Source organism: Ahaetulla prasina, chromosome 10 (assembly GCF_028640845.1).
Source record: "Ahaetulla prasina isolate Xishuangbanna chromosome 10, ASM2864084v1, whole genome shotgun sequence".
In the NCBI taxonomy this organism is placed as follows: Eukaryota; Metazoa; Chordata; class Lepidosauria; order Squamata; family Colubridae; genus Ahaetulla; species Ahaetulla prasina.
This window is the reverse complement of record NC_080548.1, coordinates 31,065,368-31,089,367: the sequence shown is the minus strand read 5'-3', so window position 1 is coordinate 31,089,367 and position 24,000 is coordinate 31,065,368. Positions and strand designations below refer to the sequence as shown.

The 24,000-nt window shown below is 44.3% G+C and overlaps 1 protein-coding gene across 1 annotated transcript in view; it reads left to right on the top strand.

The window, feature by feature from the left end:
* MEIS3 (Meis homeobox 3) overlaps positions 1–24,000 on the top strand; it is a 50,160-nt gene that overhangs the window by 6,207 nt on the left and 19,953 nt on the right. The window contains exons 2-6 of the mRNA XM_058195548.1: positions 82–287; positions 10,356–10,503; positions 18,211–18,261; positions 20,196–20,246; positions 23,278–23,421. Of these exons, the coding sequence (XP_058051531.1) occupies positions 82–287; positions 10,356–10,503; positions 18,211–18,261; positions 20,196–20,246; positions 23,278–23,421 (600 nt within the window). The remainder of the gene's footprint in view (positions 1–81; positions 288–10,355; positions 10,504–18,210; positions 18,262–20,195; positions 20,247–23,277; positions 23,422–24,000) is intronic.

The following is a 24,000-nucleotide window of genomic DNA, read 5'->3' as shown; positions in this document are numbered from 1 at the left end:
CTTTTTTCTTCTTCTTCTTTCTTTCTCGTTCTTCCTCTCTTCCCCCCCCCCCACACGCCCCGATCTGCGTCTGCCACACAGTACGATGACTTGGTACATTACGCTGGAATGGACGGAGGGGTCTCTTTGCCGGCCTTCGGAGACCCCCATTCGGGCCGGGGTCTGCAACATCACGCTTTGAACCAGGGAGGCCCTTATGGATCGGCGGGAGTTAACCACCGGCCGGGGATGCCTCCGGGACTGGGCTCCAACGACGCCTTGAAACGAGAGAAGGACGAAATTTACGGGTGAGTTTGGCTGGCGGGGCTGGGAGGTGTCGCCTGCGCTCTTGGCCGCGCGAAGGGGGTCTCTTTCCTTCCCTCCCCCTTTTTTTGGGCCGTCCGGACCAAACCTTCGTCCCCGCTTCTCCTCCTGAAAAGAACAGAGGGCGACGACCCTGCTAACTCGCGCCGCACGTCGGAACCCCTCTTCCCGGGCACGAAGCGGTCTTAACACGGGTGTCCAGGGAGTGGAAGGCGCCCAGGACTTGGGAGCGGGGGTCCTTTATGAAGAATCCCACCCCAAAAAAATCGTGTCTGGTGTGAAGGAGTTAAAGAAAGACCAAACGGCTCAGCTTGGCCAAATGAAGTCCAAGGACAGGTTCGATTCGCCTGGACGGCTGGATTACTCTTCCGGTAGATCGAATTGCGGGTTTCCCTCCTTGGGCCAAAAGAGATCTGCCCGCCCCACCCCCGCCCGCCTTATTTGCTCAGGAACGAGGGTGGCTCGCGTTTTGCCTTAAGCGTCGTCCGACTCGATCCCACCATCCTTCCGTCGATCTCCGTCGGAAAATCAGCAGATCCGTTCCTATTTTTTTAGCTCTTCTTCCCAAACGGCCAGATCCTTGGGTTTTGTTTTGTTTTGTTTTAGCTGGGCCGAATTGCTCTCCTCGACCTTGCCCTCCGATCCTTTCAGTTGGGGGAATCCCGATCTATTGGATCTCCCTTCCACTGGGATCTTTTTTTTTTTTTTTTAGCCTTAACTTTCGGCAGATTCTTCTAACTTAGGTCGCTTAACTAATTGAAGAGCCTTCTAATTGAAGCTGGGAAATCTCTCACTTGGTTGCTAAGAAATTTTCCTAGTTGGGGAATCTGACTTCTTTTGGGGTCGAGGAAGAGCCAAGAATCTCCTTCCCTAAATCTTTGCTGCATTGGGTGTAGGCAGGCCATCTCTTTGTAGGAAGGGAGTTTTATCCACTGCTCAAAAATTGATTTTCTCACTCTCCTTTCTCCTATCTTTTTTTGGCGATCCCTTTCTTAACATGGCCTGCTTGCCTTGGGCAGGTGGATCCTGTAAATCTCCTGTGTGGGGGGGGTGGAGGAACAAGTATGAGCACCTTTTCTAGTGAAGGCCCCCCCCCCGTGATATTTCCTTCTCTTGATACCCTTCAATTGGTGTGGATGCGTTCTCAGGGCACGGTGAGAGCTGGGTTGGTTTTATTCTTAGTGGGGGAATACAGCCCCCTCCCATTAATTTGATCATTTAGAAGCAGTGTGTTTCTCAACCTTGGTAGCTTGAAGTTGGGTGGACTTCAACTCCCAGGATTCCCCAGCCAGCATAGTTGCCTCTAGGGCCAAATCCTTCCAATGTTCCAATCTGTACAACTAGAATAACGAAACGAGGATCTTAACGTATTCTTTATTTTCCACCTGGACTTGCTTCAAACTGAATTGTGTGGCAAATAAATAAACAGAGAGAGAGAGAGAGAGAGAGAGGAGGGGGGAGAGGGAGGGAGAGAGGAAGAGAGAGAGATGATAGATAGAAGATAGATACAGACAGATATAGATAGATAGATAGATAGACAGACAGACAGAAACACAGAGCGAAAGAGACAGACAGATAGGTGATACAGATGGATGGAGGGATGGATAGATGGATGGATGATAGACAGAGAGAGAGAGACAGACAGACAGACAATACATAAATACAGCATGCCTTTGGTCAGGATTTAGCAGCATATACAGGAGGATAAGCGACTTTGGGGCAACAGATTGAGAGGGCGGCACAATTAGGGTTTGATGGAGCTTCCCATTTCAGGGGCAGTCTACCTCAGACCACAGGTTCGGGAGAGGAGAGCTGTTCCCCCCCCCCCACGCTCCTTCTTCTGAACCTCCCATGCGACAGATAGACTGGGTTGCTTCACAGGGGAAACGAAATCCGGGGTCGATGCTCCTAACTAATCCATCAGCCACAATTGGTAGGAATTTCTAAGAAAGAAGTAAAGGGGGGGGGGAGAGAGAATGATAAACTACTCGCTCCTTGCTCAGCCGAGGGGTTACTCTCCCCCCTCCCTCCTTCATTTAATTAATGTGATTTATCATTCCGAGTTTTGCATTTAGATGGTTCCACAAACAACAATTTGATTCTTCCTGTATTGTTTGAGGTGGAAACTTTCAAGGTGGGGGGGTGGTTTAGAGTGAATTTGGAAATGTTAAATCACTGTGGCAGGAGTGAAGCCTTTGTGTGTGTGTGTTTGCGTGTGTTTGTGCGTGCGTGCAGACTTTTGTCAGACCAAAGAATGGATCTGAATCTAAGCTTCTCCAAGGTCATATCCTCAAGGAGTCGGATATATATCCATTGAATATATGAGTAAAAGAAATTCCGTTTATCACCCTCCGATACTATTTAAAGCTGAAGCCCAATGCAGAAACTCTAAAGAGTTTATCATTTTGTGGCGCAGAGAATGAAGCATAAAAGGCTTGAAGGGCGGGGTGGGGAATCACTTAAATGGGGTGCCTGAATCCACCCAGTCGGGTGTTTTCCTTCTGGCCAGGCAATGTTGCAAGCCCACAAAGAGAAGCTGGGAAATTTCCCAGATATTCTGCTACCAGACCTGGAGGCTCCACTTCTCGGTTGGTATTAATCATGGCTTCCTTCCACGGCTTTGCCAAATGCAGCCTTTGGTAGATCCTTTGCCAATACTGAAAGAATAGAATAGAATAGAATAGAATAGAATAGAATAGAATAGAATAGAATAGAATAGAATAGAATAGAATAGAGTAGAATAGAACAGAACAGACTAGACTAGACTAGACTAGACTAGACTAGACTAGACTAGACTAGACTAGAATAGAATAGAATAGAATAGAGTAGAATAGAGTAGAACAAGAATAGAGTAGAACAAGAATAGAGTAGAACAGAACAGAATAGAATAGAATAGAATAGAACAGAACAGAATAGAGTAGAACAAGAATAGAGTAGAACAGAACAGAATAGAATAGAATAGAGTAGAGTAGAACAAGAATAGAGTAGAACAGAACAGAATAGAATAGAACAGAACAGAATAGAGTAGAACAGAACAGAACAGAACAGAATAGAATAGAATAGAATAGAATAGAATAGAATAGAATAGGATCCAGATTGTTGGGGGGGGCAATAAAAGTTGACTTTGTATACAAATGGATGAAGACTATTGCTTAACACAGTGTAAGCCACCCTGAGTCTTCGGAGAAGGGCGGGATATAAATTCAAATAAAATTAAAAAAATAGAATAGAATAGAATAGAATAGAATAGAATAGAATAGAATAGAATAGAATAGAATAGAATAGAATAGAATAGGAGGAATGAAGAATTTGGAACAGAACAGAACAGAATAGGAATAAGAATAACAAAACAGAGTTGGAAGGGACCTTGGAGGCCTTCTAGTCCAACCCCCTGCCCAGGTAGGAAACCCTACACCATCTCAGACAGATGGTTATCCAACGTTTTCTTAAAAATTTCCAGTGTTGGAGCATTCACAACTTCTGGAGGCAAGTCGTCCCACTGATTAACTGTTCTAACTGTCAGGAAATTCCTCCTTAGTTCTAAGTTGCTTCTCTCCTTGATTCGTTTCATACCCTTTTCTTTCATCACTTGTTCTTAAGTGAATCACCGCCATTCAGTGAGGAGGACACAAGGCTGTGAAGTGAATGTGGCTTCCCCATTGCCGGAAGGTCACAAAGTGGGATCAAGTGACCCCCTCCCCCCCAGGACACGGCGACTGTCATAAGTAGGAATTCTGTCACGTGACTGTGGCGAAACTTACAAGGGTTGTGTGAAAAAACGATCATAAGTCTCTTTTTTCCAGTGTCGTGGAAAACTTCCAACCGTCACTAAACAAACTTTTGTAAAATCAGGACCACCTGTGTACACTGTTGTTGGTTCTCCTTCGTTCAACACATTTAGAGTGAAGTCCCATTAAAACGTCATTTTTACTGTCCCTGAAGGAGCCTGGGAGGCTAATAAAAGGCATTGTATATGGACATTCTAATAGGGACGCGGTGGCTTAGTGGATAAGACACTGGGCTTGTCGATCAAAAGGTCGGCAGTTCAGTGGTTCGAATCCCTGGTGCCGCGTAACGGGGTGAGCTCCCGTGGCTTGTCCCAGCTTCTGCCAACCTAGCAGTTCGAAAGCAGGTAAAAAATGCAAGTAGAAAAATAGGAACCACCTTTGCTGGGAAGGGAACAGTGTTCCGTGCGCCTTTGGCGTTGAATCATGCTGGCCACATGACTATGGACACGGCTTCAGACAGCGCTGGTTCTTCGGCTTTGAAACAGAGATGAGCACCGTCCCCTAGAGTCGGGAACGACTAGCACATATGTGCAAGGGACCTTTACCTTATGTGGACATTCTACTTATTAGGTAGGTCCTTGACTTACAAAAATTCATTTAGCAACTATCTGAAGTTACAACAGCACGGAGGGGGGGTAGGGGGAGCGACTTACAACCACTCCTCACACTTTCAACTCTTGCAAGCATCCCCATGGATCAAAATTTGGGGCACGCGTTTATGACCGTTCCAATGTCCCAGGATCACCTGATCCCCATTTGTGACCTTTGCAGCCGGTTTCCGACATGAAAAGTCAAAGGTGGGATGTGTGTGTCGAAGTTGGATTTGCTGAACGACGGCATGATTCACTTTACAACTGCAGTGATTTGCTGAACGACAGGTTCTCAAACTGAGCGTGAATTCCTGAAACAACAAGCACGGAGAAGGGAGAAATGAATCGGCCTGTCTTTTAAATGAGGAGTGGATAAGCCGCCTGGGAAAGCCAAGGGAAATAATTAAAACCATAAAAAAAGTGAAAAATACCCCGAAAAATACAGCACACTTCACTTAATCCTCCAAGAAAAGATTGAAGGCAAACGAGGTCCAGGCAGAAGAAGAATATCATGGCTTCCAAATCTAAGGGACCGGTTTGGACAAAACTCAGTAGCACTTTTTTTGTGCGGCTGTTGATAAAAATAGGATCGCCAACATGATCGCCAACGTCCGACGATGGACATGGCGCAAGAAGGAGAAGATCTTTTTAAATCCTAAATTTTTCCCGAATGCCAAACCTGAATTATTATTTTCTTATTCTCCTAGTTTCTAAACCTGATTTTTCTTGAGTTGGCACTATTAGAGGCCTGCATTGTTGGCATTTCTTTTTTCTCTGCTAACGAATGGTAAATATTTGCTCTGCTGCTGGATATGCATATTAAAGGCTTTCTAATTACAAATTCTTTTTTTTTAAAAAAAACAAAACTTAAAAGGAGAGTGATGTAGAAAATTGAATTCTGGAATGGCAGAAGGGAGCTCAGCTTTCCTTTCTGGTCACTTCCTTTCTTTAGGGTTAGAAAGAGAACAGAATAACAATAGCAGAGTCCTGGAAGGGACCTTGGAGGTCTTCTAGACCAACCCCCTGACCAGGCAGGAAACCCTCCTATCATTTCAGGCAAATGGCTGTCCAATCTCTTCTTAAAAACCTCCAGTGTTGAGTGTCTATGGAGATTCTCAGCAATCCAGTTCATGGGTCTCCCCAAAGTGGGGACAAGTTGAAAAAGCATGTTTGAGTCTCCAGTATTGGAGCACCCTCAACTTCTGGTGGCAAGTCGTTCCATTGATTAATTGTTCTGTCAGGCAATTCCTCCTTAATATCAGGTTGCTTCTCTCCTTAATCAATGGAACCATCCATTGCTTCTTCAGGTGCTTTGGAGAATAGATTGGTTGACTCCCTCTTCTTTGTGGCAGCCCCTCAAATATTGAAAGACTGCTATCACGTCACCCCGAGTCCTTCTTTTCACTAGACTAGGTAAAGGTAAAGGCATAGGTTCCCCTCGCACATATGTGCCAGTCGTTCCTGACTCTAGGGGGCGGTGCTCATCTCTATTTCAAAGCCGAAGAGCCAGCACTGTTTGAAGACGTCTCCGTGGTCATGTGGCCGGCATGACTCAACGCCAAAAGCGCACGGAACCCTGTTCCCTTCCCAGCAAAGGTGGTTCCTATTTTTCTACTTGCATTTTTTACCTGCTTTCGAACTGCTAGGTTGGCAGAAGCTGGGACAAGTCATAGGAGCTCACCGCGTTACGCGGCACTAGGGATTTGAACCGCTGAACTGCCGACCTTTAGATCGATAAGCTCAGTGCCTTAGCCACTGAGCCACCACGTCTCCCTTTCACTAGACTAGACATATTCAATTCCTGCGACCGAGAAAACTGGGCGCTCAAATCAAAACTGCACCAATCCTAAAGGCAGTCTGGAAAACAGCAAAGAGACAAGTTGATTACTTAAAATGACTTTTTTTTTTCCTTTCTCTTGTCAGCTTCAAACAGTTTCAAAACCGTTTTTTCAAGTTTGCTCCTCAAACTGAAAGACCCTAAAGAAGATTGATAGGTTTCTTCCCAGGTCTTTGGGATTTGTAAGAAGCAACGGGTGGAAACTAATCAAGGAGAGAAGCAACTTAGAACTAAGCAGAAATTTCCTGACAGTGAGAACAATTAACCAGTGGAACAACTTGCCACCAGAAGTTGTGAATGCTTCAACACTAGAAGTTTTTAAGAAGAGGTTGGATACCCATTTGTCTGAAGTGGTGTAGGGTTTCCTGCCTGGGCAGGGGGTTGGACTAGAAGACCTCCAAGGTCCCTTCCAACTCTGTTGTTGTTGTTGTTATTGTTGTTGTTGTTGTTGTTATTATTATTCCTTGTGTGTCCAATCACACTTGGCCAATAAATTCCTTGTGTGTCCAATCACACTTGGCCAATAAAAAAAAAATTCTATTCTATTCTATTATTATCTTAGAGACTGTAGTAGCAAGCAGCAGTTTTCATCTGCCATTTTCCCCTCCGTAAATCGGAGAGAAAGGGAACATGGATCGTTGCAAGATTAAAACACACAAACACGCACGCACACATCCTTGTTCCGTTTCTCCTACGAAATCAAAACATTCTCTATAGAGCCACTCACTTAACAGTTACTCCGTGCCGGGGCCTCTGCCGCAAATATTTGTGTAACATGTGGTGTGTGAACTTGTGTAATGTATCGTTGGGAACAGGCTGTCTCTCCCTTAGCTGTCCATCCAAATTCAGCTGGAAAAAAAGAGGGGAGGGGGGGTGAGGAATGGAGGGGTGGACACCCACCACCACATAAATCAGAGCAAGGAAAAAGCCCGAAGTGCACCCCACCGGCAAACACGGTCTCTAAAATAACTTTAACCCTTAGACAGACAGACAGACACTAAAGTTTCTTACGGGTGCAAGCAGACTTTGAATCTTTTCCGGAAAATAATAATAATAATAATAATAATTCAGCATTCATTCTTTTCTTGCAAAGTTACAGATCCTTTCCTCTACTTTTCCGAAATGGAGAGAGAAATGGAAAGATGGTGATTTTTTTTTTTTAAAAAAAAACACCATTTGCTAAGCCGGAGAAAGGCTAAAATAAGTTGTTGTTGTTGTTTTTTAAATGAGGAATTTCCCAGACAGTGAGAATGATTAAGCAATGGAACAGCTTGCCGCTTGGAGTTGTGAGTGCTCCTGTTGCTGGAGGTTTTCAAGAAAAGGTTGGACAAACCCTTTGTCCAATAATGTTCGCTGTTTTGGGCAACCGGGCTGGACCAGAAGACCTCCAAGATCTGTTCAGCCTTAGGATTCTATGATCCCATGATATGGTCCCCCCCCCACCTATTTTTCTTTGAGGGGAAGGGCAGGAAGACTTGCTCTGATGTGTGGGTGGGAGTTCAGCAATGAGGCTGCACAACGATGTACAAACATGATGTGCACTGGTACTCTTTGATGGAGGCCCTGGTTGCATCGTATTGGTTGATTCATACAACCAAAGACCTACATGTGTGTGTGTGTGAATGTGTGTATATGTATGTGTGTGTGTGTGTATATATATTCTTTTATGTTCACTGAGAGCTTATGCACCAAAGACAAATTCCTTGTGTGTCCGATCACACTTGGCTAATAAGAAATTCTATTCTATTCTATTCTATTCTATTCTATTCTATTCTATTCTATTCTATTCTATTCTATTCTATCTATATCTATATCTATCTATATATTTGTATCTTTATCTATCTATCTATATCTACAGTATATCTATCTATCTATCTATCTATCTATCTATCTATCTATCTATCTATCTATCTATCTATCTATCTATCTATCTATCTATCTATATCTATATAAATCTATATAATTGTCTGTCTATCTACCTATCTACCTACCTACCTACCTACCTATCTATCTATCTATCTATCTATCTATCTATCTATCTATCTATCTATCTATCTATCTATCTATCTATCTATCTATCTATCTATGCAATGGGTGGAAACTAATCAAGGAGAGAAGCAACTTAGAACTAAGGAGGAATTTCCTAACAGTTAGAACAATGAATCAGTGGAACAACTTGCCTCCAGAAGTTGTGAATGCTCCAACACTGGAAGTTTTTAAGAAGATGTTGGATAACCATTTGCCTGAAGTGGTGTAGGGTTTCCTGCCTAAGCAGGGGGGTGGACTAGAAGACCTCCAAGGTCCCTTCCAATTCTGTTATTCTATTCTATTCTATTCTATTCTATTCTATTCTATTCTATTCTATTCTATTCTATTCTATTCTATTCTATTCTATTCTATTCCCTTCCCTTCCCTTCCCTTCTCTTCTCTTCTAAATTCTTCATTCTTCCATTCCATTCCATTCCATTCTATTCTATTCTATTCTATTCTATTCTATTCTATTCTATTCTGTTTTATTCTATTCTATTATTGTTTTATTCCATTCCATTCTTGGAGTTTTCAGCTGTTGGTGGGATGACCAAGGAGGGAGAAGTGGAGAAGAGATGGAGCTGGGAGAAATATTTTGTGATTTTTAAAAAACGTCTTTTATTCCTCTGACTTTCTGCAAATCTTCTACTACATTTAGAAAGCCTGCCTAGAGCATCCGGTTTATTCCCGAAGCAGGCCCTTTTGAAATGGAGGGGGAAAAAAGGGAGGGGATTTTTAAGAGAAGTAGGCAAAGGGACTTTTGACATCTTACTGAATTACTGGGGCTTTCTTTCTTTCAAAGGCAGCCGTAGGGAGGCCTGTGGAGAAGGCAAAGGTCGGGGCTTGGTGTCCTTCTGTTTCCTGTATTGAAAAATATGTTCCTTTCTCTTGAATAAGTCCTGAAAAATTCAGTATTTGTGTGTGGTGGTCCTCGATGCTTTCCGAGCCCCATGATTTTCTTGCAGGTGTTTTGTGACCGAACTAGGGAACACCATCAGTGCTAGAAGGAAGTAGCATTTCCTTTCAGTTTATCAAACCTCCCTCCCTCCTGGCATTGATGATGTTACTGGGTTGGGTCAAGAAACACCTGCAAGAAAACAGCCAAGCTCAGAGAACACCAAGAATCCCACAGAATTCTTCATCCTCCTCCTCCTCTCCGCAAACCTCTCTTCCTTCTAGCACTGATGATGTTACTTAGTTGGGTCAAGAAACACCTGCAAGAAAACAACCAAGCTCAGAGAACACCAAGAATCCCACAGAATTCCTCCTCCTCCTCCTCCTCCTCCTCTCCACAAACCTCTCTTCCTTCTAGCACTGATGATGTTACTTAGTTGGGTCAAGAAACACCTGCAAGAAAACAACCAAGCTCAGAGAACACCAAGAATCCCACAGAATTCCTCTTCCTCCTCCTCCCCACAAACCTCTCTTCCTTCTAGCACTGATGATGTTACTTAGTTGGGTCAAGAAACACCTGCAAGAAAACAACCAAGCTCAGAGAACACCAAGAATCCCACATGCGTCCTCCTCCCCCTCCCCCTCTTCCTTCTCCTCCTCCAACTCCACTCCTTACTGGCACTGATGATGTTCCCAAGTAGGGTCATGAAAGGTCTGCAAGAAAACTGCTAGACTCAGAGGCCACCCACAGTTCAACCCTGAGCTACAAATATTCTCTCCTGGGGGTAAAGATTTTGAGTTTCTTCCCATCAAATGTTAGGATGAACCGAGTTTCGAATTCTTCCAGCTGGCCTTCGCCGGAACCTCCATGCAACTGGTTCTCCCAACGCCTCTTCTTCTTCTTCTTCTTTTTAGACACCCCTTGTTCCCTCTGCTCGCCCTGGTCTTTGAGAAATGTGAGCTGGCCACCTGTTCCCCCAGAGACACGTCTGGTTCTTATCCTGGCGGAGATGTCTGCTCATCGGATTCCTTCAATGAAGACATCGCTGTCTTCGCCAAACAGGTTTGTTTCTGGAGGAAGGATGGCATCACAGAATGGGAGGCATGAGTGGCTCTTGTCAGTAAAAACAAAATAATAAAATATATCTGTAAATACATTTTCTTCTTTAATAGCCCAGAAGACAATTTCTTAGCCCGCTGGCGAGCTGATATACATAGATAGAGAGATAGAGAGATAGATAGATAGATAGATAGAGAGAGAGAGAGAGAGAGAGAGAGCTCAAAACATATCTATTTATTAAAGCGGGACTGGCATAATTTGTGTTGAATTTTAAATTGGGTATTCTTAATATTTTTAAATTTTTAAATCTAAATTTTAATAATCAGCCTTTAAAATTTGCTCTTTTTAAATGTTGTTTTAAATTGTATATATTTTGTTTTTATTCTGGCTGTACACCGCCCTGAGTCCTTCGGGAGAAGGGCGGTATAAAAATTTAATAAAATAAATAAATAAATAAATAAATAACTAAATAAATAAGAGAGAGAGTGTGTAAATCAGTACAGTAGATCGATCGATCAATTGATAAGATAGATAGAGAGAGAGATATACAGGAGATCGATACAGTAGAATAGAATAGAATAGAATAGAATAGAATAGAATAGAATAGAATAGAATAGAATAGAATAGAATAGAATTTATTGGCCAAGTGTGATTGGACACACAAGGAATTTGTCTTTGGTGCATATGCTCTCAGTGTACATAAAAAGAAAAAGAAAAAAAATACCTTCATCAAAGGTACAACATTTACAACAGTAGTTAGATAGATAGATAGATAGATGAGAGAGAGAGAGAGATACAGTAGATCAATGTAGTAGATAGAAAGAGAGAGAGAGATACAGTAGATAGATAGATAGATAGATAGATAGATAGATAGATAGATAGATAGATAGATAGATAGATATAGATGATAGAAAGAAAGCTAGAACGATAGATAGATGAAAGATTGAAAGATAGATATAAATAGATAGATAAATAGATGATAGATAGAAAGATAAATAGATAGTAGATAGATAGATAGATAGATAGATAGATAGGTAGATGAGACAGATAAACACAGAGAGAGTAATAACAGGTAGACCAACCATATTTATTTATTTATTTATTTATTATTCAAATTTATATACCGCCCTATCTCCCGAAGGACTCAGGGCGGTATCCTTAAAACAGCAATTATTAGAAAGTCCTCATTAACCAAATATTAACCTTTTCAATATATGGACACTTCATTTGTCGAACAGCGTCAAACGTTGGCAGCAAAAAGCTATGGAAAGCTGATCCCACCATGAGGCAGGGATCGTAGAGTGCCCCTGCCAGTACCATACAGAGGCAGGGCTAGAGTGCCCCCAACCCCATGGAGCGGCAGGGATAGTGGTCCCTTCCTTACATCTCTCATTTCAATATGCAGATTCAGCCTCATCTGGGTGAAACATTTTTCTTTCCCATCTTGATTCCGATCATAAGAATTACGGAAGTGGCCGTTTGCTGTAGGCAATAATTTTTTTTTAAATTTGCATTTATATCCCGCCCTTCTCCGAAGACTCAGGGCAGCTTACACTATGTCAAGCAATAGTCTTCATCCATTTGTATATTATATACAAAGTCAACTTTTATTGCACCCCCCAACAATCTGGGTCCTCATTTTACCTACCTTATAAAGGATGGAAGGCTGAGTCAACCTGGGCCTGGTGGGACTTGAACCTGCAGTAATTGCAGGCAGCTGCTGTTAATAATAGACTGTCTTAGCAGTCTGAGCCACCAGAGGCCCTAATGTAGGATGTCGGTTTCCTCGGTGGGAGTTTGGGGTGGACTTCAGTCAAATAATGCAAGTTACCAATCCACCTTCATCTAGTGCATGAAAATACACAATAGGGGTAGTCTTCGACTTACGACCAGCGCTCAGTGCAAAATTTCTGTCCCTAAGTGAGACATTTGCTAGGCAAGGTGTTTCCCGCCCCCCCATTTTACGAGCTTGCTTATCACCGTTATTAAGCAAATCACCGCCATTGTTAAGTTAGGAACATGGCTTTTAAGTGAGTCCAGCCTTCCCCATCGACCCTGCTGAATCAGAAGGTCACCCCAGTCGATCCCATGACACTGGGACTCTGCAACCGTCATAAATATGAGTCCATTGCCAAGTGTCCGAATTTTGATCACATGACCGCGGGCAGGGGTGAAATGCTCCCGGTTCGGCCCGGATCAGCTGATCCAGTAGCAATGGTGGCAGGTGGTTCGGAGAACCAGTAGCAAAAAGCGACTGAAAGGGTTGTAAAAAAAATGCTTTTAAAGCAAGGGTCTCCAACCTTGGCAACTTTAAACCTGGTGGACTTCAACCCCCAGAATTTCCCAGCCAGCAAAGCAAAGCTTTCTGGGAGTTGAAGTCCACCAGGTTTAAAGTTGCCAAGGTTGGAGACCCCTGTTTTAAAGAGTTAAAACAAGGCTCTGAAGATCCCAGCTGAGGTGCCTGATCGACAGAGACTTTTTCTTTTTTACTTTTAAAAGCATTTTTAAAAGGTAAAAGTTGAAGCCTGCTAGGCAAAAATGGGGAGGGTGTAAGCAAAAAAAATGGGGGGTTGTTAGAGAGAGAGAGAGAGAGAGAGAAAGGAGGGAAGGAAGGAAAGGAAAGGAAAGGAAGGAAGGAAGGAAGGAAGGAAGGAAAGAAAGAAAAAGAAGGAAGGAAGGAAGGAAGGAAGGGAAGGAAGGAAGGAAGGAAGGAAAGAAGGAAAGAAGGAAGGAAGGAAAGGAAGGAAGGAAGGAAGGAAGGGAAGGAAGGAAGGAAGGAAGGAAAGAAGGAAAGAAGGAAGGAAGGAAAGGAAGGAAGGAAGGAAGGAAGGAAGAAAGAAAGAAAGAGGGAGGGAAAAGGAGAGGAAGGAAGGACTACAAACCTGACACTAGACGCAGCTTCAGAGGATAATCCAGGGCTGGAAGGGACCTGGAGGTCATCTAGTCCAACCCAGCAGGACATTGTTAGTGAGTTTCTGTCTTTTGATCACCCCACTCACATAGCCACGCCCACCCACCAAGCCACTCTCACAGAACCCGTAGGAAAGACATTTAGATTTCACCACTGACTGCAACGGTCGTAAGTGTGAAAAACAGTGGTCCCTTTTTTTCAGTGGCCGTTTTAACTTGGAACCGGTCACTAAACGAACCGTGGTAAGTCGAGTGCGCCGGCCGAGGAAAGAAAGTGCGTCTCGAAACGGCGTTTCTGCCGAGTAATTTCATCTTTTGGTACGCCAGCGTGGTACTTAAATTCCTTTGGCTGGCTCTACCAAATTTTTTGCCAAATTCCCCTTTTAAATGAATCCCAGCACCATCTGCAAAGGAGTGCACAGGACTCTGCCAGAAGACGAGGTGTTCCTGAGCATGTCCAGACTGCCTTCCCTTTCTGCAGAAAAGGGGAAATCGGTGCAGCTGTAGAGAGGTGAACTCTGCACTGACTCAGTAGGAGTTAAATTTATTTATTTATTTATTTATTTATTCATACTTTTATACCGCCCTATCTCCCTAGGGACTCAGGGCGGTGTACAGCCATATAAAAACACATAAATATGCAAAGTAAAACATTCATCTAAAAAACTTATTATATAGGCCAAAATTTAAAATAGACATATAAACAATAAAACCCAATTTAAAACCAAATCTAAAATTTAGACATTTAAAATTTTAAAAAATTTAAAAAAAATCTAGTCCAGTCCTGCGCAAATAAATAGATGTGTCTTGAGCTCGCGGCGGAAGGTCCGAAGGTCAGGAAGTTGACGAAGTCCTGGGGGAAGCTTGTTCCAGAGGGTGGGAGCCCCCACAGAAAAGGCCCTTCCCCTGGGCGTCGCCAGTCGGCACTGCCTGGCCGACGGCACCCTGAGGAGTCCCTCCCTGTGGGAGCGCACGGGTCGGTGGGAGGCATTCGGTGGCAGCAGACGGTCCGGTAAGTAACCCGGCCCTATGCCATGGAGCGCTTTGAAGATCATTACCAAAACCTTGAAGCGCACCCGGAAAACCACAGGCAGCCAGTGCAGTCTGTGCAGGAGGGGTGTTACATGGGAGCCACGAGGGGCTCCCTCTATCACCCGCGCAGCCGCATTCTGAACTACCTGGAGTCTCCGGGTGCTCCTCAAGGGGAGCCCCATGTAGAGAGCATTGCAGTAGTCCAGGCGAGATGTCACGAGAGCATGAGTGACCGTGCATAAGGCATCCCGGTCCAGAAAGGGACGCAACTGGCGGACCAGGCGGACCTGGTGAAAGGCTCTCCTGGAGACGGCCGTCAAGTGATCTTCAAAAGACAGCCGTCCATCCAGGAGAACGCCCAAGTTGCGTACCCTCTCCATTGGGGCCAATGACTCGCCCCCAACAGTCAGCCGAGGAGTTACATGTCAAAATACGAGGTGTTCTTGAGCATGTCCAGAGTTCCTTCCCTTTCTGCAGAAAAGGGGAAATCGATAGACAGAAGGAATCTCAGCTCTGGCTAAGAAGGAGTGATAGGTGCAGTGGGGGGGGGGAGAGAGAAAATGGCTTTCCCCCCCTCCTTTGTTGTGAGAATATAGAATTCCATGTATTTTCTCCGCTCACATCTGTCCAGAAGCCCCCCCTCCCCCCCGTGTTATTTCTAGCAGAGAAACCATCCTTCAAACCCAAATTATAGGTGGTTTGACCTTGAGGTCTTGAGGTCTCGCATAAATAGGAAGAAAATAAGAGTACCACTACTTCCACACACAGCTTCCCCTTCTTTCGCCTTGATATTCAGGCCAAAAAGCATGAAATTCTGCCTCCCCCTTTCCCGAGTGAAATAGTGAAGGCACCAAGACTTTTTTTTTGATTAAAAATCCACATTTAGGATGATTCATCGGCTTGCTAACGCTGATCCATCCATCAACGTTTCAAAGCTGAATTCTCCCCTCACTTGCCCAGGCTGAGTGAAAAAAAAAAACACCGTTTCCATGCCTGGAACAAGGCAAAAAGGGCATTCATTTGTTAGAAGGTGGAATAATGATAATATTACCCTTACGTTCTTTGGTTGGACAACGGGTTTTTTTTGGGGGGAGGGCGGGGTGGACAGCTTTCTAAAAAGCGGAGGGAAAAAAAAAGCTAAATTCTTTCTTTCCATCCCTGGATTTTCAAGGCTTCAAACTCCACTGTTTCAAACTGTTAGAAAAAAGTTGGGCTGCAAGATGCTTTAAAAATGCCAAAAAAGTGAGGAATGGAAGCAAGGTAGGATCCTGGCTTGGGGGAAAGACACCCCCCCCAAAAAAGGCTAAACACCCGTTGCTTTTCAATTCTCTTTAAGAAAGGAAAGAAGAGGACTTGAAGCTTCAGTTGTTTTACAAACTTGAGGGAGAATGAATATGTGGCTTTCTTTTAACTGACCAGGGTGGGTTTTGTTTTGTTTTTAACAGAAGCAAATTCAAAGACAGAGACTTAGCCTTTTGGGTTCCTGCGGTGCTTTTCCCCCCAAAAAATATATAGAAATAAGATAATATAGATCAGGGGGTCCCCCAATCCATGGGCCGCAACCCACGATGGGGCCCGTGGCTTGTTCAGAACCGGGACACTGGAAGCGACAGGTGAGAAGGCGCATAGCTTCATTTGCGCGAAGGACGGGGGCCCATGAGCTACGTGTGTGTGTGTGTGTATGTATGTGTGTATGTGTGTGCTCACCAGCCACTCACGTGGAGCCATCCTCTCTCGCCACTCCAACCCCTGCCAACCCAACCCTGCCGGTTCACAAAGCCGGAAAGCTTGGAGACCCCTGTTATACAGACGTGGCCAAAATTGTGGAAACCTTTTGGGAAAAGTGTATTTTTGAGGTTTGATGGTGAATAGCGCCCCCCCCTTTTTTTTGGGGGGAGGTTAAAGATACTCATATTCCACTGCTGGAATGGCCTGGGAATAGCCCAGACCTTCACCCGATGGAAAATCTATGGAGCCAACTAAAGAAACTGGTTAGTAAGAAGCGACCCAGCAATAAAACAATCAGTTAATAGAAGCAATCCTTCAATCTTGGTTTCACATGATAACAGCTAGAGAACTCAAAGACTTGGTTCGCTCCGTGGGAAGACGTTCATGCTAAAGGTTACCCAACTAAGCATTAACTGACAGGGTGATAATTTTTGTATATCTCGTTTTTTCTATGGGGATAATTTTTGTATATCTCGTTTTTTTCCCTACGTGTTTCACTTTTCTTCTTTGTAACTGCTATTCTACAGTAATAGTAAATCCTTCATAAATGTTATTGCATTACATTCTTGATTAAATTAACTTTCCACTGATATATAATTTTATGGTACTACTCCAAAGAAAAAAAAGCGTTGTTATTAGCTAGTTTTAGAAAATACACTTTCCCCAATTTTGGCCACTACTGTAGACGAGTGTTTCTCAGTTTGGAGCACTTTTAAGATGGGTGGACTTCCAGAATTCCCCAGCCAACCTGGCTGGTTGGGGAATTCTGTGAGTTGAAGTCCACCCATCTTAAAGTCACCTAAGTTAAGAAAAACTGGGCAAAAGATGCTTTTGGGGGGTTTCTGATTCTTAGATCTGCACAAGCTTGTTGGGATCTCTTCATTAAAGTAACCACCTCTGAGATTTTTGGGGGAGTTTTGATATCCGCCCTTTCTCTGAAGCATCCAAGAGTCCTTGGAATTCGCCCCCCCCCGGCAGGATTTTTTTTATCCAATGGAGAGAAAACTGACCTTGTGTTTTTCCGAAAAGGGGCTTTGTGTGTGTGTGTGTGTGTGTGTGTTTGCATGAGCTTGGAGGAATTTTCACAAAGGCAGAGGAGGAAGAGACAAGTTCGGAAAGTAAAATGCATATATATATATATATATATATAGGTCTTTGGTTATTCGGGTTTTCTCCCGCGTAAAATTGGAAGTGTCTTGGCGACGTTTCGACGAAGTCTCATTCGTCATCTTCAGGCTTCAGCTTCGTGCTTCTGGGAGCAATGTGTGATTGCAACTGTTTCTTCCTTTTTAACTGCTAGTGGGGGTTTGAACTGATTGGGTGGGAGCTTGGCTGTGCTCTGATTGGATGGGGTTGTTTTTTTGTGCTCTGAAACGCCGCCAAGACATTTCCAATTTTACACGGGAGAAAATATATATATATATATATATATATATATATATATATATATATATAAAAATTTGTTTTCTGAGGTTTTCGCGGGTGTTTGTATGTAGGTCTGTGGTTATTCGGGTTTTCTCCCGCGTAAAATTGGAAGTGTCTTGGCGACATTTCGGCGAAGTCTCATTCGTCATCTTCAGGCTGGTGTTTTCAGCTTCGTGCTTCTAGGAGCAATGTGTGATCGCAGCTGTTTCTTTGCAGCTGCGAAGAAGATGACGAATGTGAAGATGACGAATGAGACTTCGTCGAAACGTCGCCAAGACACTTCCAATTTTACGCGGGAGAAAACCAGAACAACCAAAGACCTACATACAAACACCCGCGAAAACCTCAGAAAACAAATATATATATATGCCAGCTGGAATTCTGCAAGGGGGAAAAGTCACTTCATTTGCTTTGCGGGGTTTTTTTTAAAAAATTTTTTCCCCTAAGAAAGGAGAGAAACAGATTTATTGTAGGGTTTTGTTTTTTCTTTCTTTCTTTCCAACAATGCACGGCTTAGATTTCCCTCTGTTGTGTTTTTCCCTTACTAACGCTCCTTCTCTTTTCTTCTCTTTCTCCATCCCTGCTCCCGCCTCCCCAATGTCTCTCTTTTTTTAGGTTAGGACAGAAAAACCTTTATTTTCTTCCAATCCTGAACTGGATAATTTGGTAAGGATGCTACTTCTTTCCTTTTTTTAAAAAACAAGAACAAAACAAAACAAAAAAGAAGTGACAAACCCCCCCCCCCACGAAGTGTTATTCTTTTTCCAACTTCGTTTTCGTTCTCTCTTTATTTCTCTTTTCCCTTGTAATAATCCCCACTATCATTTCTCTGTCTGCTGAATCGGTCCCTCCCTCCTCTTTATACATATATCCGCAAGACTGGTTGGGGAATTCTGGGAGTTGAAGTCCACACCCATCTTCATGTTGTCAAGGTGGAGAAACACTCTCTAGAACAGGGGTCTCCAACCTTGGCAGCTTTAAGACTTGTGGACTTCAACTCCCAACTCTAGAAGTTGAAGTCCACAAGTCTTAAAGTTGCCAAGGTTGGAGACCCCTGATCTAGAATAGTTTCCAAAACATCTGGGTCCGGGATTCCTGATTGCCTAGAAAAGCTTTAAATGACCAGTTAAAGAGAAAAACTAGGGGTGACATGATACCAGTCTTCCAATGGGCTGCCACAAAGAAGAAGGGGGCGTCCATTTATTCTCCAAAGCCCCCGAAGGGAAGATAAGAAGCAATGGATAGAAACTAACTAAGGAGAGGACTAACCTAGAACCAAAGAGAAATTTCCTGACAATTAGAACAATGAATCAGTGGAACTCCTTGCCTCCAGAAGTTGTGGGTGCTGCTCATTGGAGGTTTTTAAGAGGAGGTTTGGATATTTGTCTGAACTGGTATAGAGTTTCCTGCTGGAGCAGGGGGTTGAACTAGAAGACCTCCAAGATCCCTTCCGTTATTCTAACCCAGGGGTCACCCCTCTTCTACGGCTCCCTGTCACAACCGCCAATGTGTGACATCTGCCGGCGGCACACAATTTATTGAGCTTTTCAACCCCTGGCAGGCCAACCATGGATAAATCCAAGAAAAGAAAAGTTTCAGAAGAAAACAGAAGGTTTAATTCAACTACATATGGTAGTTTTGTGGCTGCTCAAGAAATAGTCAGGCACGGGAAGGGTTTTGTGGCTCCCGGTGTTTTCTTTTCTGTGGGAAACGGGTCCAAATGGCTCTTGGAGTGTTTAAGGCTGCAGACCCCCCTGTTCTAACCTACCTTTGAGATCAGCTTCAAAACTGCCCCAAACAGAGCTGCTTCCTTCTCTACGCTTGTGAGATGCAAAGTTCCCTTCTGCCTCTCTAGACCAGCGGTTCTCAACCTGTGGGTCGGGACTCCGTTGGGGGTTGAATGACGATTTGCCAGGGGTCCCCTAAGACCATCGGAAATATGGGAAGTATACTTGCGAGTCGAAGAATCGCGCTCCAATGCTTGACTCCACAAGCCAGCTGCAGGCTCTTCAAATCGCTAGCCGAATTCAGCTTCAGTCACGATGAATTAAAAAAGAGAGAGAAATCTTTGCTCTGATGTCTCCCTCTCAAGCCAGCTGCAATCGCTCCCAATCGCTAGCCTAATCTGGCTTCAGGCGCCATAAACTTAATAGGGGAGGAGTCTCCGCTTTAATGCCTCCGTCCTCAAGGCAATCGCAAGCAGTTCAGATCGCTAGCCATAACGGCTTCAGGCGCGATAAATTCAAAACGAAAATAATTTTACGGTTGGGGTCGCCACATCGTGGGGAATTGTATTAAAGGGGTCGCAGCACTATAAAGGTTGAGAACCACTGCTCTATACATTTTAAGCCTCCCTGCCCAATACACGATTGGTCCATAACGGTTCTCGTCGGAACGATTTCCGTTGTGAAATTCTCTGGGTTAAAACCTTAAAAAACCCAGCTGACCTATTGCACGGTCTGCCTGACCCCCCCTCCCCCAACGACATTCCAAATAAGCCATGTTGTCCAGCGAAGTGCATTGCAATAAACAAACATACGTTTACATGGTAAGCCACAATCCAATTTCCATTTCCCCCCCCCTCCTTTTTGTAATTGTAGATGATCCAGGCTATTCAAGTGCTGAGATTTCACCTCCTGGAGTTAGAAAAGGTAAGTAAGGGCGTTTCTTCTGAATTTTGATTCGTGTCCCCTTCGCTTCCCCTTCCGTTTTCCCCAGTAACCTCCAAAAATAAAATAAGGACAAGTCTAGCAGTTTTGCAAGCCAAGCAAGAAATCTGTTTTATGGTGTGTGTGTGTGTGTGTGTGTGTGTAGGACAGTGTTGGTTTTTTTTAAATTTGCATTTATATCCCACCCTTCTCCGAAGACTCAGGGCGGCTTACACAGTGTTAAGCAATAGTCTTCATCCATTTGTATATTATATACAAGGTCAACTTATTGCCCTCAACAATCTGGGTCCTCATTTTACCTACCTTATAAAAGGATGGAAGGCTGAGTCAACCTTGGGCCTGGTGGGACTAGAACCTGCAGTAATTGCAAGCAGCTGTGTTAATAACAGACTGTCTTAGCAGTCTGAGCCACCAGAGGCCCCTAAATTATTTATTTAATTTATATCCCGCCCTTCTCTGAAGACTCAGGGCGGCTTACACTATGTCAAGCAATAGTCTTCATCCATTTGTATATTATATACAAGGTCAACTTTTATTGCCCCCAACAATCTGGGTCCTCATTTTACCTACCTTATAAAAGGATGGAAGGCTGAGTCAACCTTGGGCCTGGTGGGACTAGAACCTGCAGTAATTGCAAGTAGCTGCTGTTAATAACAGACTGCATTAGTCTGTTGAGCCACCAGAGGCCCTTTGAATCAGTTTTTGGCGGGTGATGACCACCGCTTCCACAGATCCCTGCGGTTTCTTGGCAAGATTTCTGAAGTGCTTTGCCATTGCTTGCCTCTTAGGGCTGAGAGAGAGTGGCTGGCCCAACGCCATCCAGCTGGCTTTTGTGTCTAAAGGCGGGAGTAGGCAGGATATGCCAGATTTGTGTGATTTGTACTTTGTTCTTTTCTTTTACATTTTATTTTATTTATATCCTGCCTGTATTTTTATTTTATTTTATTTTTACAAAGAACTCAAGGCGGAAAACAGACCAAATGATGTTTGCTATAAGCAGGAAAGCTGCGAGCATATGTGATTTGTCTCTGTGGAAACTCATTTAAGATTCTGCAGATACGAAAAACTGCATTTTTTTTAGCCCCCACACACATGTCCATGTTCTCCAAACCACATCGTTTGGAAGCGGGTTTGCATTTTTAAGTTTTCGTGCACTGGAAGTGTTGGATGAGAATGGTCTGCTTCTGCTGCCTAAGTTTTCTATCCAGGCAAAAGCCAAAAACTTCTGCAAATATTATCTAGCACCCATGCCTACTTCAAAGGTACCTATCTGGCCCTAATGAGGACTAGAATCTTTGCTTTTTCCTTTCTACAAAGCAACCAGATGTCCCAGCAATATCTAACAATGCCTCATCTCCACGCATTTTTTCATGTTTCTGTAAAATTGTAATCGCCACTTTGTCCTGGGGTGTGGGGGGAATTGTTCTTGAGATGTCTCTTGGAACAGCGAAGCCAAAAATTCAGAATTTTATCTAGGAGTGGAGGAAACCTTGTTGTCTTCAACAACGGAATCTAAAACAAAACAAAAACCAAACTCTCCACAAACAAACAAAATTGCAAATAATTTCCTTTTTCTCGCTCCCAACAGCAGCTGGCTCCAATTGTGAGGGTCACCTCCTATGGAAGCAACAGAGAGGGAAGGCTTAAAAATAGACTTTGAATCCAGATTCCAGAGGGTTTGGTCCAGAGGTCTGGCGCTAAACTCTGGGGGTACCCAGTGGAAGGCTGCCCCCCCCCCGCAAATGCTTTGCTCACGAGATACACTTTAGCTTAGACTTTATACTGCTTAGGCTTTAAGGCAGTGTTTTTTCAACAACTTTAAGGGCTGGGGAATTCTGGGAGTGGACGCCGACACTTCTTTGAAATTGCCAAGGTTGCGAACACTGCTTTAAGAAGGCTTTAAGAAGACGTTCTATCATTTATATATTTGTTTCTGCAATTTATCTCCTGGTCAGTTCTGGAAAGGCTCTTCTCTTTTTCTCTTCCCCTTCCCCTTCTTCCTTTCCTTTCCTCTCCTTCCTTCCTTCTTTCCTTTCTATCCACCTTTCGTTCCTTCCTCTCTTCCATCCATTCATCTATCCTCAATTTCTTCCTGTATTCAATATTCCTTCCTCCTCCCTTTTTCCTTGTCCTTTCTTATTTACCCCCTTCCCTTCCCTTCCCTCATTCATCCATTTACTTCATTTCCTTTTTCTTCCTTTTCTCTTCCTTTTCCTTTCCTTCTTTTTCCTTTCCTTTCCTTCTCTCCCTCCCTTCTTCTCTGTCCTTCCTCCCCCTTCCTCCCCCTCCCCCTTCCTTCCTTCCTTTTTTCCTTTTCTCTTCCTTTCCTTTCCTTCTTTCCTTTCCTTTCCTTCTCTCACTCCCTTCTTCTCTGTCCTTCCTCCCCCTTCCTCCCCCTCCCCCTTCCTTCCTTCCTTTTTTCCTTACCTTTCCTTTCCTTCCCTTTTATCTTTCTCCTTTCCTTTCCTTTCCTTTCCTTTCCTTCCCTTCCCTTCCTTTGTCTTTCTTCCTTTCCTTCCCTTCCTTTCCTTTCCTTCCTTCCTTCCTCTTTCTTCTTCCTTCCTCTTCCATCCATTCATCTATCCTCAATTTCTTCCTGTATTCAATATTCCTTCCTCCTCCCTTTTTCCTTGTCCTTTCTTATTTACCCCCTTCCCTTCCCTTCCCTCATTCATCCATTTACTTCATTTCCTTTTTCTTCCTTTCCTTTCCTTCTTTCCTTTCCTTTCCTTCTCTCCTCCTTCTTCTCTGTCCTTCCTCCCCTTCCTCCCCTCCCCTTCCTTCCTTCCTTTTCCTTACCTTTCCTTTCCTTCCTTTTATCTTTCTCCTTTCCTTTCCTTTCCTTTCCTTTCCTTCCCTTCCCTTCCCTTTGTCTTTCTTTCCTTTCCTTCCCTTCCTTTCCTTTCCCTTCCTTTCCCTTCATCTTCCTTTCCTTTCCTTTCCTTTCCCTTCCCTTCCCTTCCCTTCCCTTCCCTTCCCTTCCCTTCCCTTCCCCTTCCCCTTTCCCTTCCAGGTTCATGACCTCTGTGACAACTTCTGCCACCGCTACATTACCTGCCTGAAGGGGAAGATGCCCATCGACCTGGTAATCGACGACCGAGACGGAGGCTCCAAGTCCGACCTGGAAGACTTCGGGGGGGCTTGTCTCTCCGACCAGGTTGGTCCAAAGTCGGGCAGCCTTTTTGGCCCAGACAGCCGAGGTGGGCAACAGGCCCACTTTGCCCTCTGAGGGCAAACTGCCGGGGGCCTGGGGTGGGCAGAGGCGGGGGCATTGATAGCTCCCAGGGCAGAAATTGCAGAGCCCAAGTAAGGTCCCTTCTCAACTGTGGCGTTTCTTTGGACCGTGATCCCTGCTAAGGGCGCATGGCCCGGTCTCCATGCGTCTTTCTTCCTTTCCTTCCTTTCCTTTCCTTCCTTTCCTTCATCTTCCTTTCCTTTCCTTCCTTCCCTTCCTTCCTTCCTTCCTTCCTTCCTTCCCTTCCCTTCCCCTTTCCCTTCCAGGTTCATGACCTCTGTGACAACTTCTGCCACCGCTACATTACCTGCCTGAAGGGGAAGATGCCCATCGACCTGGTAATCGACGACCGAGACGGAGGCTCCAAGTCCGACCTGGAAGACTTCGGGGGGGCTTGTCTCTCTGACCAGGTTGGTCCAAAGTCGGGCAGCCTTTTTGGCCCAGACAGCCGAGGTGGGCAACAGGCCCACTTTGCCCTCTGAGGGCAAACTGCCGGGGGCC